The 15,851-nt window shown below is 38.0% G+C and overlaps 1 protein-coding gene across 1 annotated transcript in view; it reads left to right on the top strand.

Moving 5' to 3' along the window:
* LOC145670990 (centrosomal protein of 104 kDa) overlaps positions 1-15,851 on the top strand; it is a 279,449-nt gene that overhangs the window by 128,937 nt on the left and 134,661 nt on the right. The window contains exon 3 of the mRNA XM_081739624.1: positions 9,818-9,982. Coding sequence (XP_081595750.1) covers positions 9,818-9,982 — 165 coding nt within the window. The remainder of the gene's footprint in view (positions 1-9,817; positions 9,983-15,851) is intronic.

Genomic DNA, 15,851 nt, shown 5'->3' with positions numbered 1-15,851 from the left:
TTACTTCATCTTCAGGATTAGTATCATGACATGATATGTACTCAACATGATACTGTGAGTTCAAGTAATAAATAGCATTCACTAGACGAAAACGATCGTAACTTTTCGCACATTAATACATACCAAAATCATCATTACACGCAGCATCCATAAGACAATCAAAAACATTCGAATGAAGAGAAAAGTCAGGATAATCTGATCCAACCAATACCGCAGTATGGTTTTGTGAAAACTCAGTAAATTTCACTAATGTAAATTCAAAATTTGCTTTCTCCGTTGTTTCTATAATGTCTACAGAGTCCTGAACCTCGATGAATCTCTGTACTATCTTTTCCATTTCTTCGTCATAGTGATCGAATTTGACTTCAATTTGCTGGTTCATCTGATTTAACTGTCGTTGTATTTGGTCCCATTTGCCATCGTTACATTGCTGCAATTGCTCTAACTTTTCGTCAAAATGTTGAGCTTGATCCCGAGCTTGATCCTTAATCTGTTGATTCATCTTTTGGTCTAATTTCTCAAACTGTTTATCAGTGGCGGCGTAAGGGCGGGGCGAGCGGTGCCCCCGCCCCGGGCCCCACTTTGTGGGGGGCCCCCGGACGGTAGGTAAAAATAATTACTAAAGAACTTGTTAGCGTGAGGTACAAGGGCCGTCAAGGTTTATAATTCACAGCTTCCCTAAAAGTAAAAGTAAATATTGATTAATTGCCAATCAATATTCACCAAATAACAGATAAAACAACAAAAACATCTGTCTAATAAAACTAATCAGTGCCGGATTTCTGTATAAGCTAAACATATAGGTTAGGGCCTTACTCTCTTGGGGATCTGAAAAGAAATTTAAAGAAAAACTGAATGTAGATTAAAAATAAATAACAGTTTTATCTTGTTGGCTCCCAAAGAAATTTAAAGGAAAAGCTGAATGTAGGTGAGAAATAATAATACAAACGTTTCGCTTTCTTGGGGGCTCCCCAAAAAATTAAAGAAAAAAGCTGAATGTTGGTGAAAAATAAGTAAAATCAGTTTTACTCTGATGGGGCCCGAAAGAAATTCAAAGGGAAAATGTATGTGATTAAAATGTGAATAAAATAACAATTTCACTCTTCAATTACTTTAGAGAAATTTAAAGGAAAAATCTGAATGTAGATTAAAATATAGTAAAAGAAAAGTCGAAGTATATTGTTTTGTCTACATTCTGCTAGCTTGCTTCCTGAAATGTCACTACTTATTTATTTGTCAGTTCAAGGGAAGGGCACAAAGAAGTGATGAACTTACATAAAGCTTTATAAAGATAACCAAGAAAGTTATGTCGCTTTTTGTGGACGTCTGTGTTCAAATGGCCCTCATAAGGTGAGTTGCAAATGAAGATAAGGCGAAGATCAGTTGTTTGTGTGGGGTATATCCAACACACTACCTGGTTGTGGCAGTTTAGTTAACCGTGAACTTGCGTAAGGACAGAGTGAACATGGGACCTCCACAGAGCGTCGTAAGGGCGTATATGCTGTACGAGTTCAAACAGGAGTCAAACGCCGCTACAGCGAGGCGGAAGACATGCCAGGCATTTGGTGAGGGTGTCGTGACTACGTGGACAGAACAGCAATGGTTTAGCAAGTTTAAGGGCGGTGACTAAACACTCGAAGACGCACCACGTGCCGGAAGACCAACACATCTACAAAATGAAGATCTTCACGCAGCAATTGAGGCGAACAATGGCCAGACAGTGAGGAACTGGGACTACAATTCAGTGAGAGTAGAGAAACCATTTGGCAGCAGCTCCATCAACTTGGGAAGCACTACAAGTTGGGTCGATATACCCCACATGATTTGACTCTGGGCCAGAAGGCAACGCGAGCAGACACCTGTGTTTCTTTGCTGTCTCGTCTGAGGAAGGATCCATTTCTGAACAGGATGCTGAAGTGTGATGAGAAGTGGGTCCTGTACGAAGCTCCACGGCGCCGTCGTCATTGGTTAGCATTCCATGAACCGGTTCCAAAACAGCCGAAACCAGTACTTCAGTGGTCCTCCTGTGTGTTTGGTGGACTGCTCGCGGCATTGTGCAGCGGGAAATGCTACCAGCTGGTCAAAGCATCAATGCAACTGTGTACTGTCAGCAGTTGAGCAGTGTTTAAGATAAACTCAAAACTCTGGAGAACACACTTCTGAATCGCAAAGGTTTTCTCCTTGTTACAGAACAATGCTAAGCTCCACGTGGCTAGGATGACCCAGGACACCATTCTACGCCTTGGATGGAAAACACTATTGCATCCGCCACACTCCCCGGACATTGAATCGTCCGATTATTACTTGTTCCATTCCTTGGACAATCACCTTAGAGGACGCAGTTCAAATCCCTAGTAGGGGTGCAAAATGCACTTGATACCTTCTTCGCTTCATGGCCCACCAAGTTCTACCGCGATAGAATCCATGGCCTTCCAGAACGTTGGCAGGTCATCGATGCTGATGGGGACTATTTTTGATTTTCCAGGTACGTCTTAGGTGACATATCGATGTTCAGTGTGGTTGGTGAAAAAGTGACAGAACTTTCTTGGCTACCTTTATATCAGGGTACTAGCATTCTGTTCCTAACTAAAAGCTCTTTGGTGCAGACGCTATAATTGCTGATTTGCTTGTTTTCCTTCTGTCTTTTTTCTTTTGTCCTTTACAAGTCGAATTTTCAGCGAGCGAAACTCTTTTGCTTAGCTGGTTTCTCCTTTTCTGCTCTTGTTTCTTGGCGTACAAATTTACACTTCAGCCCACAAATTTAGAGTGAATAAGATGTTCAATAAGAAAACTAGTTCAAATGTTCAAAAGAAAAAAAAACGTGAATTATGTTATATTGCTTCCTTCTATATTTAGATAGAAATAAAATAGAACTATTTTCTTACTTTGCCAACTTTGTGCAGCAGCTAAATGAGAGTGAGGAAAGGTTAAAAGCATGTTTGTTGCTCTGATTTGGCTTTGTTCTAACCGAATGACCTGGATGGCATAGAATTGTTTATATATAATCCGTACACTAAGGTGTGCTTAGAAACCTAAAGAACAAACTTGACTTTTCTCCACAAGGTATACTGAATTTTTTTTTTTTTTTCAATGCGGCTTGAAGCTTACAAAAGTTTGGCAACCGCTCTTCAGATTTTGATAACACTACCCGTATCTGTCGCATCATTTGAAAGGTCTTTCAGCATAATGAAGCTGATAAGACCATACTTACGCTCCACTACGAGTCAAGAAAGACACGAATCCGGACATTCTTTCTATCGATAATGGAATAGCATCTACTTTGGATTTTGATTGTTGTTACTTTCGCAGCTACTAAAGCAAGGAAGGTAGCATTCTGAATGATGGGGAAAAACAGACTAATAAGGTAGTGGAACTATTGCCGAAAGTTGTTTCAGGTTTCAACTTAAGACAATAAAAATACAAAAGTACCAAAAGAATAATAAAAAGCCGTCATGATGAGTTAATTGACTGGTGATGAGTGATAATGAAAAGTAGGATGGTACAACCCCTAGTAGAATTCTGTGCTCACATATTTAATCTATGATGTAGCCCTATCCCAAATTATTCAATACATTCAGGATTTTTTGTTACAGTATATTCTAATACTAAGTGTGTTAGTAAGTGGTAGGTCTAACGGAAAGTCATAAGTGGCAGAATATAAATATGACTGAATTATTAAATACAAAATAATGGAATCATAAAAACAAGCGTGAAATCTGGAAACAATAGTAAAAAGAACAAACAGGAGAGAAAGATTCTAATGCATAACTATTTATTGATATTTATTGATATTGGCACTAAATAGATCGTATATTATCACTGGGGAGAAACCTAGTAAAAGATAAATGAAGAAGACACACAGGAGAGAAATCTATTCTAGCCATTATTTACTAGTTCGGTAAAAAAAAAAAAAAAAAAGTGTTTAAGTATCATGTATTATCACTGGAGAGAAAACGAATGTTAAAGTGAATGGGGCTAATTGTGAGAAAAATCTAATCAAATAAAGCCCTTGTAGCGTAAACTCAGACAGGTGAAAGATTATGAATAAACTTATCATATGGGAAATTGCACAGGACAAACACCAAAGGCGAGAACCGAACAAGAAAATTCTATAGAAAACGGATAGCTTGCATTTAGAAATCGCATCGGTTATATTATTATTTGCATATTTTTCAATATCAGCTCATTGTTACATTTTGTACGTAAATTTGTCGCTAAATGTATTATTAGGAGCATTACTTAAACTAATTACCTATCTAATTACAGTACGCATTTAACCTAGAATAGTATAACTTAGGTGTCGGATAAATTCTGGATTCTTTGCTGTTATGTTTTGTTTGTTCTTAAGATTATGTCATTTCTGTCATGGGTTGTAGTTTCCGTTACACTTGTATCCCTAATCATTTTTCTGTCATGCCCCTTGTTTAAAAATGAATATATACTGTATATACATATATGATATATATGCTGAATGTCACCCCCATTTATTTAACATATCCCAAATTAAGATGGTTTAAACACACACACACACCAACGGGAAAGGGGGGGAGGAGTAAACAGAAAGAATAGGTATGCAAATGAATGTCAAAAATAGCAATGTATAAATCATGATTTTTCGAGAAGGGGCCCCGATCTACTTCACTGGCCCCGGGCCCCAGTTTGCCTTACGCCGCCACTGCTGTTTATCACTTCGTCGAGCTTGTTCCTTAATTTGTTCCAATATTCCCTTTAAAACATCCATTATGTTTTCTGGAAAATTCATGTCAGTATTTTGGCTATTCGTAGCATTCATGATATTTCGAGATATTATCTTGCCACTTCTTAAGATGGTACAATTAATATCAGGCTCAATGTTGCTCGCTTTTTACTTTACTTCTAAACGATACAACCTATTCTCGGTGTTTCGGCACTAATTTAGAACGGTTCTTTAATTGAGCCATTAAAATGCCAACTCCGTTGAATAAAAATCCATTTATTTATTTTTCGTTGTCCGGACCACGATATTCCAAAATCCTATTATTTAAAACATATAAAACATATGAACATCTTTTTATATCGATATTATAATTAACATATTTCTCTTTCTTTTTCTTCTTTGAATTACCTAATCAGCCTAGTACATATTTTAAAATATCTTACGCCCTAATAAAATAAGGATTTACAAGTAGTAAAAATATACAAATATACAACATACTGTTGTAGTGTGTAATCGCAGTTAAGGTTCGCAGTGTTTCCTTTTTCTTTATGTAGAAGATATTACTTTGTTTGCCCATGTTTCGGTCAGTCCAGTAGACAAAATCACTCGGGAATTATTCGAAGTATAGATTGAAGCTGGCTGTAGTATGAGGTTTCAGCTGCTCTGCCCGCTGAAACTAAATTACATGACTGGAGACTGTGGCGCCGCAATTCAAAGCAGTTCGGGTAGCATGAACTACTGAAAACAAAATCGAATCAAATCATTCTGTGCGCGTGAGTTTCATACAATTAGCTACTGCCAGTAGCAGACGATGCGATTAGTTACGACTGTAGCTGGCAGGGTCGCTGATATCACTTTCGTTGCATTGTGGGAAAGATTTGAACTTCAATTGGGTATATAGAGAGTGTTGTATCAGGGTTATCAGTGGCTTGAAGGATCACCATCAATTTTGGCCATTATGTAAGGGGTCAAGCGTAAGGATTCGAGATCGTTGATAGAGGTGGAAGTTGTTGAAGTCAACCATTTCCGGTTTTAACTTTGATCACTATACAGCAAGAGTGTTAATAGATAGCGAAAAGTGGCGTCCTGTAATCTATTAAGCGTTCTAAGAATACATTTTACCTCCATATTTAACTGTCTATTTAGACCGGAGGTGGTAAAAATCTACTACAACTTCGGTTTCAATACGTAGAGCAAAACGATCGGAGATACCGAAACGTGTTTGCTTTCTTTTCTTGTTTCTTTGTTGTTTTTTTTTTCATTTTTTAAAATCGATTTAGTGTTCTAAGAATAGGTACCATCTTTTTACTTAATCCTCTATTCAAACTGTAAGAGGCAGAAAATCAATCATTTTCGGTTTTAGCGTCCATTTCTACAGCGTAAATCGATAATAGATACAAAGAAGCGGTTTTCTGCAATCAATTAAGCATCCAGAAGTGTATATTCTATATCCACTCTAATCTCTATTAAAACTGGATGTGGTAGAAATCTACTACCACTTCCGGTTTCAATATTAATAGCACGCCATACAAATCAACCTCCTTCACGTAGTGTACACGTGACACTCCTACTTATTCTTTCACAGGACTATTCCGTAGCATAGTTATTTCCAGATAGTCAATGTAAGTCTGGAATGCGTAGACAGCTGGAGAATTAGTGACAGCCAAGAACGGGAGGAGGTGAAGCAATTGGTAGAAGGGAACATATATTGAGTTTACAAGTATGAGCAGCAATGAATGAATGCATATGGGTGTTTAGACATAATCATACTTTGCCTCATACGTTGTACCATGATTCTATTAAACTAATGTTCGAACTTGAACAATACCGTTCTGTATGCAATTTTATGGTTAGACCTATATAGTTACGACATTTGATGCTATCTTGTATTTTCCATAGTTAACCCAAGATCCACTGAAGTGTTTGAAGAGCGCTGATTACGCTAGTTCGATTCCATGGCTAACATTAAGGAAACGAAGGAAAAGAAAAGGAAAAAAAAAAACATTGGGTCGCCGTAATTCCTTCTTACACTATAATTTATAGACCAGTAAACACAACGCTACTTACTCCAGATTCTTGTACACTACTTGCGTTGTCAATGCTAAGGAAAAGACGAGGAAAAGAAAGAGAAAAAAAATCATTTAAGATAACACCATATATCTTGCATCTCTGTTTATTTAACTTTCCTTGTAATAAACGTATAACAAAGACTCTCATTAACATTTATGATCGTGGATAGCTAGGTTCAGGAAAAAAAAATCTTTGTATTCCGTTTAAGTTTCTTAAACCCTTTAACGCCAACACAACTCAAAGGTGAATAACAATATAAATTAAGCCACACTGTACTAACAGTAAGAAAGTTGTTTACATTTCTAGACAATAGCACAAAGTCCTTGGTAGGCTACTTCACCAAAGGAAGTTTACCAATTACATTACCACTCGTAACCATCTCCTTGCAGAGAGAGAGACCTACGGCTGCGTCGATTAACCTTCCCCCTTTTAGTACATAACTTCTCCACTTCACCCGCATCCAACTGCTAAGAGGGCATTTCCCTCGACATTTACTATTAGCAGCGGCGGTAATAACATTAAACTCTGTAGCACATTATGGGGAACACAAAACCAGCCAATGAAATTCGACTCGACTTCTGACACTCCCGCATTGAAGTACGAGTGGTATCGTACACCCACCGTCTTAACGTGCCTCACTGATCTAGTGAGCAACATCACAATCAAACGTAACAGGACAACTCGAGAATGCAAACTTGGGGTGCGGCGACTTAATGCTTAGATTGTAAATTATATAGATATACTTATGTATAGAGTTATTGATAAACAATACAGAATGCCCGCTGCTGGACAGACGTAAACTAGCCATCGCTAATCAATCCTTAATTTATCAAATGGAATACCTGAGGGAATAGACAATACGGAATACCTGTTGCTAACATAATGGCAGCGAGTAATATATTATACATCTAGACAACTCTAAGAGATGATTTTATTCAGAGCAAGAGAGAGACGGCTTTGATATCAGACTACCCCGCTGGCGTATGATTCAACTTACTGGATAGAGACTCACTCTCGTTTACTCGGACATGTTACGGACAAAACTCATTTCGGACAATATTATGGACATTATAAACTGACTCGGATAATATATATATATATATATATGTATACACCAAGAAAACTGAGAATTATTGAACGTATATTATTGTTTGTTCATAAGTAATCTGCAGTAAGATAATAAACACACGAAGACATTAATATGACGTTAGACGTTATATTTAAGACAATTTGGACAACTATAAACGGTGGACAATTTCTTCCGCAACTTCCCGGATGATACCAGTTTCTTCACAAGACGGAATAAAAAGAAATAGACATATTTACCTAGTAGACAGTTACCAAAGCTCACCCGACCGTGGTTTCACTTTACGAATAGGGACACTGAGGAAACACTGTGAAACAGCACTCCAGGGTGGCGACCGGTCCTGACGACTCCTCCAACATCTCACCATGTGGACAGCCATAACCTCGGCGTGGATTGATCACACCCCCTCCTTGGTTAACAGCGAAGCATACGTTCCACTGCTATCTCCACCAGGTAGACAAACAATCACTGCAAAGCTGCTGCAATGTTCATCCTCACAACAGCGACCACAGTTAGACACATTAAATTCCGGAGAGGCAGGCTGAGCTGACAACAAGTAATATAGGACGAAGTCCCTTGCCAAGAAAACGCAGTAAGGGTGGACGGAAATTTACAACGTCAAGAGAAGGAAGCCATACATCAATCGAGTTCAGTCTCGGAGACAGCACCAAAAAGGGATTTCTGAACTTCAGCTTTCATCACATTAATAGTTAGGAAATATCTAACCAATCCCAGCCATATTCCAAACGCACAGGTCGAATATTTGAGTAAGTTCTCTTGTGATTCTTGTTTATACCCGCTAGGCTAGCATACCGTTCGACTAAACAGCTTCTTTAAATATTTATATTAATGAACGGCCACTCACTGCATAATTCACTGTAAATTAATATCCAAAAATATGGACAATCGTGCTTTTCGCCTCACCACGGCCATGTTCGCAGTTCGTAGTACAAAGAAAAGGTGAACCAGAGGGGGCTCTCCGCAGCCCTCTCACTTCCGGATCGGTCATTCCATACTACGCATCAGAGCGTAGAATGGAAATAACAGATTTTATAATAAAACAAATATAACTAAAGGAGAATAAAAATTATATAAACGGGCATTTATATATGCAGATTCATAATAATCCTTCCGTTTTACATGAAACGCAAAAATTTAAATTTATTTCAAACGATCTGAGCTACTCTCAAAGCCGCTCAACGCAAACCATAGACGTACAAAGAGAAATAGCATACTACATCTACACGCACTAGTCCAATTGTCGACCATCTTGAATCCTTCATGAGAGTCGAGAATTGAGAAAATAAAAAGAAATAATATTAGCTGAGAGCTGATTGAACATTTCCGCAAATATTCTCTTTGAGAAAATGTAACGCTCAAAGAGGAACGTTACATGTTTCATAGCCTAGGCTCCAAAGAGTACCATCAGATTCTAAAGAAATACATATGTGACCACCGGGAAGTTAAGGGTTAGCCTAAATGATTCATAGGATTTCAACCAATGCCCCTCAGGTCGCCAGATCTCACTCCATGGACGATAAGGATAAGACGGAAAAGCACTCACAGAATGATAATTTCCAGTCTTCAGTAGCTAATAATGTATGTTCACCACATAGCACACTTGGCGCTAGAGGGGATCAAACCGGGGACCCTATGCACCAAAAGTGAGTACTCTACCATTTTAAATTTTATGTTCCCCTCTCTGATTCTCGTAACTGAATTGGAGTCCTCAGCGTGTTACATCAAGTCCACGAGCCTTCATTTGGACATCCCTTCTTTAAACGACGAAGTAATTAAAGTGAAAAAGACAAAACAAATTGTAGTTTCGAAACTTTTGCTCAGACAGAGAGAGAGAAAGAGAGAGAGACAATGGGAAAGACAGAATTAATTGTGCTCAACTTTTGAAACAATGAATTCTCTTCCAAGTTAATAGTTGTTCGTCCTTTCTTTTTCTCTTGTTTTAGGTGAAGACGAGAATTACAGAGCAAAAGAGTTGAATTCTCATGGTCCGACAGTCAAGGGTTGGCAATCAGCACGCCACTGCACTTTCCCACAGGAGCTTATTCTTCAGTTGCACAGTACAGCCACCATCAACAAAATTCAAATTCTCGCTCATCAATTCTTGATACGTAAGTACCAGATCGTTTCTAACAATTTACATTAAGAATTATTTTTCTCCAAAAAAGAGGATGAGAAAAAGCCTCATAAAATGTTTCGTGTGAAGTTTTGTATTCTATGGGGCAGAAATATGGCCATTATGCGTAAATGACAGGAGGCTTTCGAAATGTGTATGTAAAGAAGAATGGAAAAATGAAAATGAAATATTTCACTTTTATGTTCCACAACTATGTCCTGTACAGTACTTGCCGTGTGGTTGGGCGAGCGGGCGACGCCCCCGGGCGCCGAAGTAAGGGGGCGCAAAATTCAGGAAAGAAAAAGGAAAAAAGAGAGGAAAAATTACTTGGACGGCGCATGGGGCGCCGTCGCATACTCTCACCAAAGGCGCTGAGTTCCCACGGCACGGCACTGGTCCTATAAGTTAAAAGTGAAATGAAAATGTAATGAAATCTTTCAGTTTAACATCCCACGATTATGGTCGTTAGGCTAAGGGAGACGATGATTAAAGCAAGTGATTGATGATGGAAGAATTGGTGGAATGAGAAAGTGGGAGAAAACGGAAGTATCCTGATAAAATCCATGGACACGATGCTGTCTACACAAACTAACTTGGGCGGAGATCGAACCAGGGACCTTACACACTAGAGAGAAGCACTCTACCACTGAGCCACCGTGCACCCAATTGTAGGCTAAAGATACGGATGATTAATAAAACTGAATCATTATGAATGGAATTAATGGAATAAGAATGTGGGGGGGGGCAATGGCAGATCCAGAAGGGGCGATTGCCCCCCAGAAGAGGGAAGTTTTTTTTTTTTATTTTATATATAAATAAAACCCATCCCAGAGTTTGCTCTTAAAAGTAGCTCTAAGTAGCAGTATTACAATCCACCGCCCCTTCCTCCAGAAGTCCGTCCTGGATCCGCTCCTAGTGGGAGAAACGAGAGAACCCTGAAAAATCCACGCACACGATCTTTGTCCATCACGAAACCCCACTTGTCGCGAGATGGGATTAAAAAAAAAAAAAAATGATAATAAATTGAAAAGTCTCTTGCCATGAAACCCGCGTGAGAACAGAACCTGCGTTATGAAAAACATTCTGGTAGTGCGTTTAATGCTTTTCCACGGGAAATTTTACCCTCTCCGATGATCTAATGGCTAGCGTATATGTGGCTTTGTTTCATGTGGCCCTAGTTTCGATTCCCGGTGGGAAAACATAAAAAATATTTTTACAATCATTCACTTTGATTCATTATCTTTCTTCTCTAGCCAGAAGGGCATAAACATGGGACATTAAACTATATATATATCACAGTGGCGTAGGGAAGGGGGGGCCCGGAGGGGTCGGCCCCCCCCCCCCAAAGAGGTCCGACAATGTACTTTGGTGCTGTGGTGTTTGTAATTTTTTATATATTTTTATGTTTATATATTTTTTTGTTTGTAATTTTTCTATATGTACCTATAACAGCACTTGGCCCCCCCCCAAACACACATCCTGGCTACGCTACTGATATATCATTATTTTGCATTAGGAACCGAACCCGAAACCATGTGATCGAAATTGAAGCGTAGTCAAATTACGAAGTGTTTTCTTTGACTCCATACAGCTTTAAAATTCAAAATTGTGTTCGCTTTAATATTTAGTTTGTTACCTCTCTTTTAGGATAATGTTTGAATGTGACACGAGAAGCACATATTTTCTATAAATTAAATTCAATTAAATCAGGCTACATGTTGTTGCAGTAGCAGTACACTGGATATGAGTGTTGAGGGAAGCGTAGCTACAGGATACTTTTTTTTTTAATTCTTGTTGCAAAGGTGGGTTTACCACGACACAACCATTTATCTCAACCCATCACGAAAGTTGAACCACAGCGAAAAGAGGTGGTCATAAATTTGTCAAGTGGAATGTGGTTTCATGTGACAGGGACACGTAAGCCAATTCTTGGTTGCTGAATCCTCCCCAGATATTTTCGTCAGACATCGTTTTTTTTTCTTTACGGTTGTAGAGAACATGCGCTTTTTTTTAGCTCATTGGTTCATTTATAAATGTTTTCTATTTCTTTTGGTATTAACGTGATTTCGTTTTTTTTTTTTTTTTTTGTTTGTTGGTTTTACTGATTTGTTTATTTAAATGCTCTTTACATGGGAAAATGAATTTGAATATATAAAAAATGTATGTTTGTGTGTATGTTCCAGTATAACTCTGGAACATCTGGAGTAATTGCAACCAAACTTGGCACACATGTAACTTATAATCTGGAAAAAAATAATACTGTGGGAGTAAGGTACGCCTAGCATCACTATTGATTAGCAGATGGAAAGGTCTAACAAAGTAAAAATAACCGAATACGATTAGCATTAGTATCAAATTCATCGTTTTTGGAGTCGCTGAGATGAATTGTGACACTTCCGATACCATTTTAGTCCAAGTTTAGCTCCCATCGGTACGGGGGTCAGAGAAAATGAAAAATAATATGTCCAAAATGACTTAGAGTAGCGTCTAACCCAGTGTTTCCCAACCTTTTTCAACTTGCGGCACACTATGGGTGTAACTTGAATTCTCGCGGCAGACTCATAGATATTATTTGTAAATATAAAATACCGTGTATTTTTTTTCTGTGATTACTAATTTTCCCACAGAGAAGAAAGCTCGATCACTGGTTTTTTCCCGTGGTAAATCATTATGCTTATTTTTCATTCTAATTTAAGAATAGAAAACAATTGCAATGAAATATTGGACACAGGTTTTTACAAATACGCTTTCTTTTTCGGCAACTGTATCCAACCTTTCACTAAGAATGAAGCACTAAATAACGAACGAACAAATAAATCTCTTTTACTTTTAAAACACACATGTAGGTAATTTGTATGCATGTTTGCTTTGTCGAAAGAACTGAATGATATTTTAAAATTTCAAGTTACGAAATAGTCTGCAACAAGAAAGAAGCAATTATGGCCATAACAATGATAACAAATACTTTTTTCAGCATTAAAAATGTACATAAAAGTAACACGGTATGAAACTTAAAATTGTAGATTCATAGTAATGTGAAATACGAATATTCATATTTTCCTTATGACTTGCAATTTGATACCTATTAATAATTTTGTTTCGACTCCCTTGCTGCACACCAGCGGCTCATTCACGGCACACCAGTGTGCCGCGGCACACCGGTTGGGAAACGCTGGTCTAACCCATAGTTTTCGGGATCATGGGAAAAAGTCTGACCTATTTGAAATGAATTGTAGAACATAGTACCTACTAGTGCTGTTAAAATCCGAATAATACTCACTCGAATGTTTGAATAATGCATTCTTCGAATTTTCGAATATGGAATTTTTTTTTTGAACATTTATTTGGATAAGGAATATAATTATTGTAATAATTTTGACAGCCCTATGGCTCTCGACGAATCATAGAAGTGCTTCCTCTCACGTGATGCATCGGAAGAATTCGGTACAACTCGTGCAGCTGCCTTTCGAACGGACACTTGGGAAAAAGTGAAACGGCAGAAGTTCACCAACAACGTTGCCGATCTTACAGATATGGCAAGCGAACAAAAAAAGAAAAAACAATACTTAAAGAATTAAAACACTAATACTAACAATTACTCGAATTAAACAATAACAATATTAGCAAAAATATAAAACAACGACAATAACAACAAAACGATACTAGCGGCAATCTGACAACACTGCATCCTCAGGAAGTATTCTCTGCGTAGTACGAGCTACAACACTGATAAAATTTCATAGATGGGGATTGACGATCAGGACACACCCTGTAACCCACATATATTATTAAATATTGCAGTCCCAGTTCGTTTAAAATTACTTTAGTATCCACCAAAACTTAACACGATAATTATTGCAATAAATTAAACTATTTTTTATTAATTTTAAAGTTTGTATCTCCTTAATACTTATCATTCATTTTTCAGACCTTAAAAATGCACTTCAATCACTTATGACTTCCTCACTTATTATATTTTAACAGCATAAATAAAACAAGTTTAAACAAGTCTGGCCACAAGATTGTTATCATAAGGTACCGGACTATTGCCCTTGTTGCCCTGTTAACTAAATATGCATAAACTTTATCGTTGCAACCCTTACGTTCTATTGAGTGGTGAAATCGGTAGATCTAGATCAAGCTTCACGACTCTTTTCGATCACTATAGTACCTACCTCAACTAGGGTTTTATCATGTGATTTTGATTAAAAGTGAATTCTAAGCTGGGGGTTGAGAATTTATGCCAAAAATAGAGTATATTGTAAGTTTTTATTGTTATATTATGTTAAAATATTTATCCTGAGGGAAAGTGTTCAACTACTTTCTATACATCTGTTATCCTGTTCGAAGAACGAGAATTGTAGCTAGTTATGATTAACTTAATATTATTTAAATCTGATTTATAAATATTATAATTACCCTTATAACTATGATTAACTTAATATTATTTAAATCTGATTTATAAATATTATAATTACCCTTATAACTTGTTTACTAACAGATTTTTTAAAAAAACTGAAATTTTGTATGATGAAAATATCGACAGGGAGATTTTTTTTAAAACATACTCTAGAATATCATGAGATAAACAGTGTTACCAACATAAGTAGTATTTTTTTTTTTTTAAATCGTATGTCAGGTTATTAGGTACACATTTCAAATCTATTTGGTCTAGGAATTAATTCGTGCGGTTGGTACGCACACATTGAAGCTGTAGTACAAACACAAAATACATAAATACCTTAAGAAAAATATTGTCCATCGCTAGCCACCACTTTCGCCCATCTGTCAGGCAATGTACGGATTCCGTGGCGAAAGAAGTCCTCATCCTTGGAAGCGATCCAGTCAGAGACCCATGTTTCGATATCTTCTGAAGAAGTAAACCGCTGTCCAATCAAATCGTTGTTCATGCAATCGAACAAGTAGTAGTCCGAAGGAGCAACGTCTGGTGAATACGGCGGGTGGGGTAAAACTTCCCATCCGACATTTTCTAAATAGGTTTTGACCGGTTTTGCGACATGTGGGCGAGCGTTATCATGTTGAACAATAAGTTTATCATGTCTGTTCTCCCATTCTGGTCGTGTTCTGGCCAGAGCTTGCTTCAAACGCATTAATTGTCGTCGATAACGTTCTCCATTCATAGTTTCACCCGGTTGCAGCAGCTCATAGTACACCACACCTTTCATATCCCACCATATGCACAGCATAACCTTTGCACAGTGAATATCTCGTTTTGGTTGTGATGGACCTGGTTCACCTGGTTTCACCCAGGCCTTTTTTCGTTTAGGGTTCTCGTAATGGATCCACTTCTCATCACCCGTAATAATTCGATGCAGAAACCCCTTTCTGCTCTGTCGTTGAAGCAGCAATTCGCAAATGGTTTTTCGTCTTTCAACGTCTCTGTCTTTCAATTCATGTGGAACCCAATGTGACATCTTTTGAATCATTCCCATGGCTTTCAAGCGTTTGGAGACTGTTGTTTGATCAACGTCTAATGCTGCTGCAAGTTGTTCCTGCGTTTGACACGAATCCTGCTCGAGCAATGCTGTCAATTCTTCGTCTTGAAATTTTTTTGGCTGTCCAGCTCGCTCTTGGTCTGCCAAGCCGAAATCACCACTTCTAAACCGTGCAAACCACTTCTGACACGTTCGCTCAGCTAGAGCATGGTCACCATACACTTCCACCAAAATACGGTGACTTTCAGTCGCACTTTTCTGCATGTTAAAGTAATGCAGCAGGACACCCCGCAAAAACACTTTATCAGGCACAAATTGCGCCATGTTCACTTAACTACAAACTGGTGTTGTTGACGCTTTAATCCACTGCCCTATACTACGAACGATACGCGATGACAGGGGTTTGCA

The sequence above is a fragment of the Thermobia domestica genome, chromosome 2 (assembly GCF_964235325.1).
Source record: "Thermobia domestica chromosome 2, izTheDome1.hap1.1, whole genome shotgun sequence".
Taxonomy (NCBI): domain Eukaryota; kingdom Metazoa; phylum Arthropoda; class Insecta; order Zygentoma; family Lepismatidae; genus Thermobia; species Thermobia domestica.
This window is presented reverse-complemented; position numbering and strand designations above follow the sequence as displayed.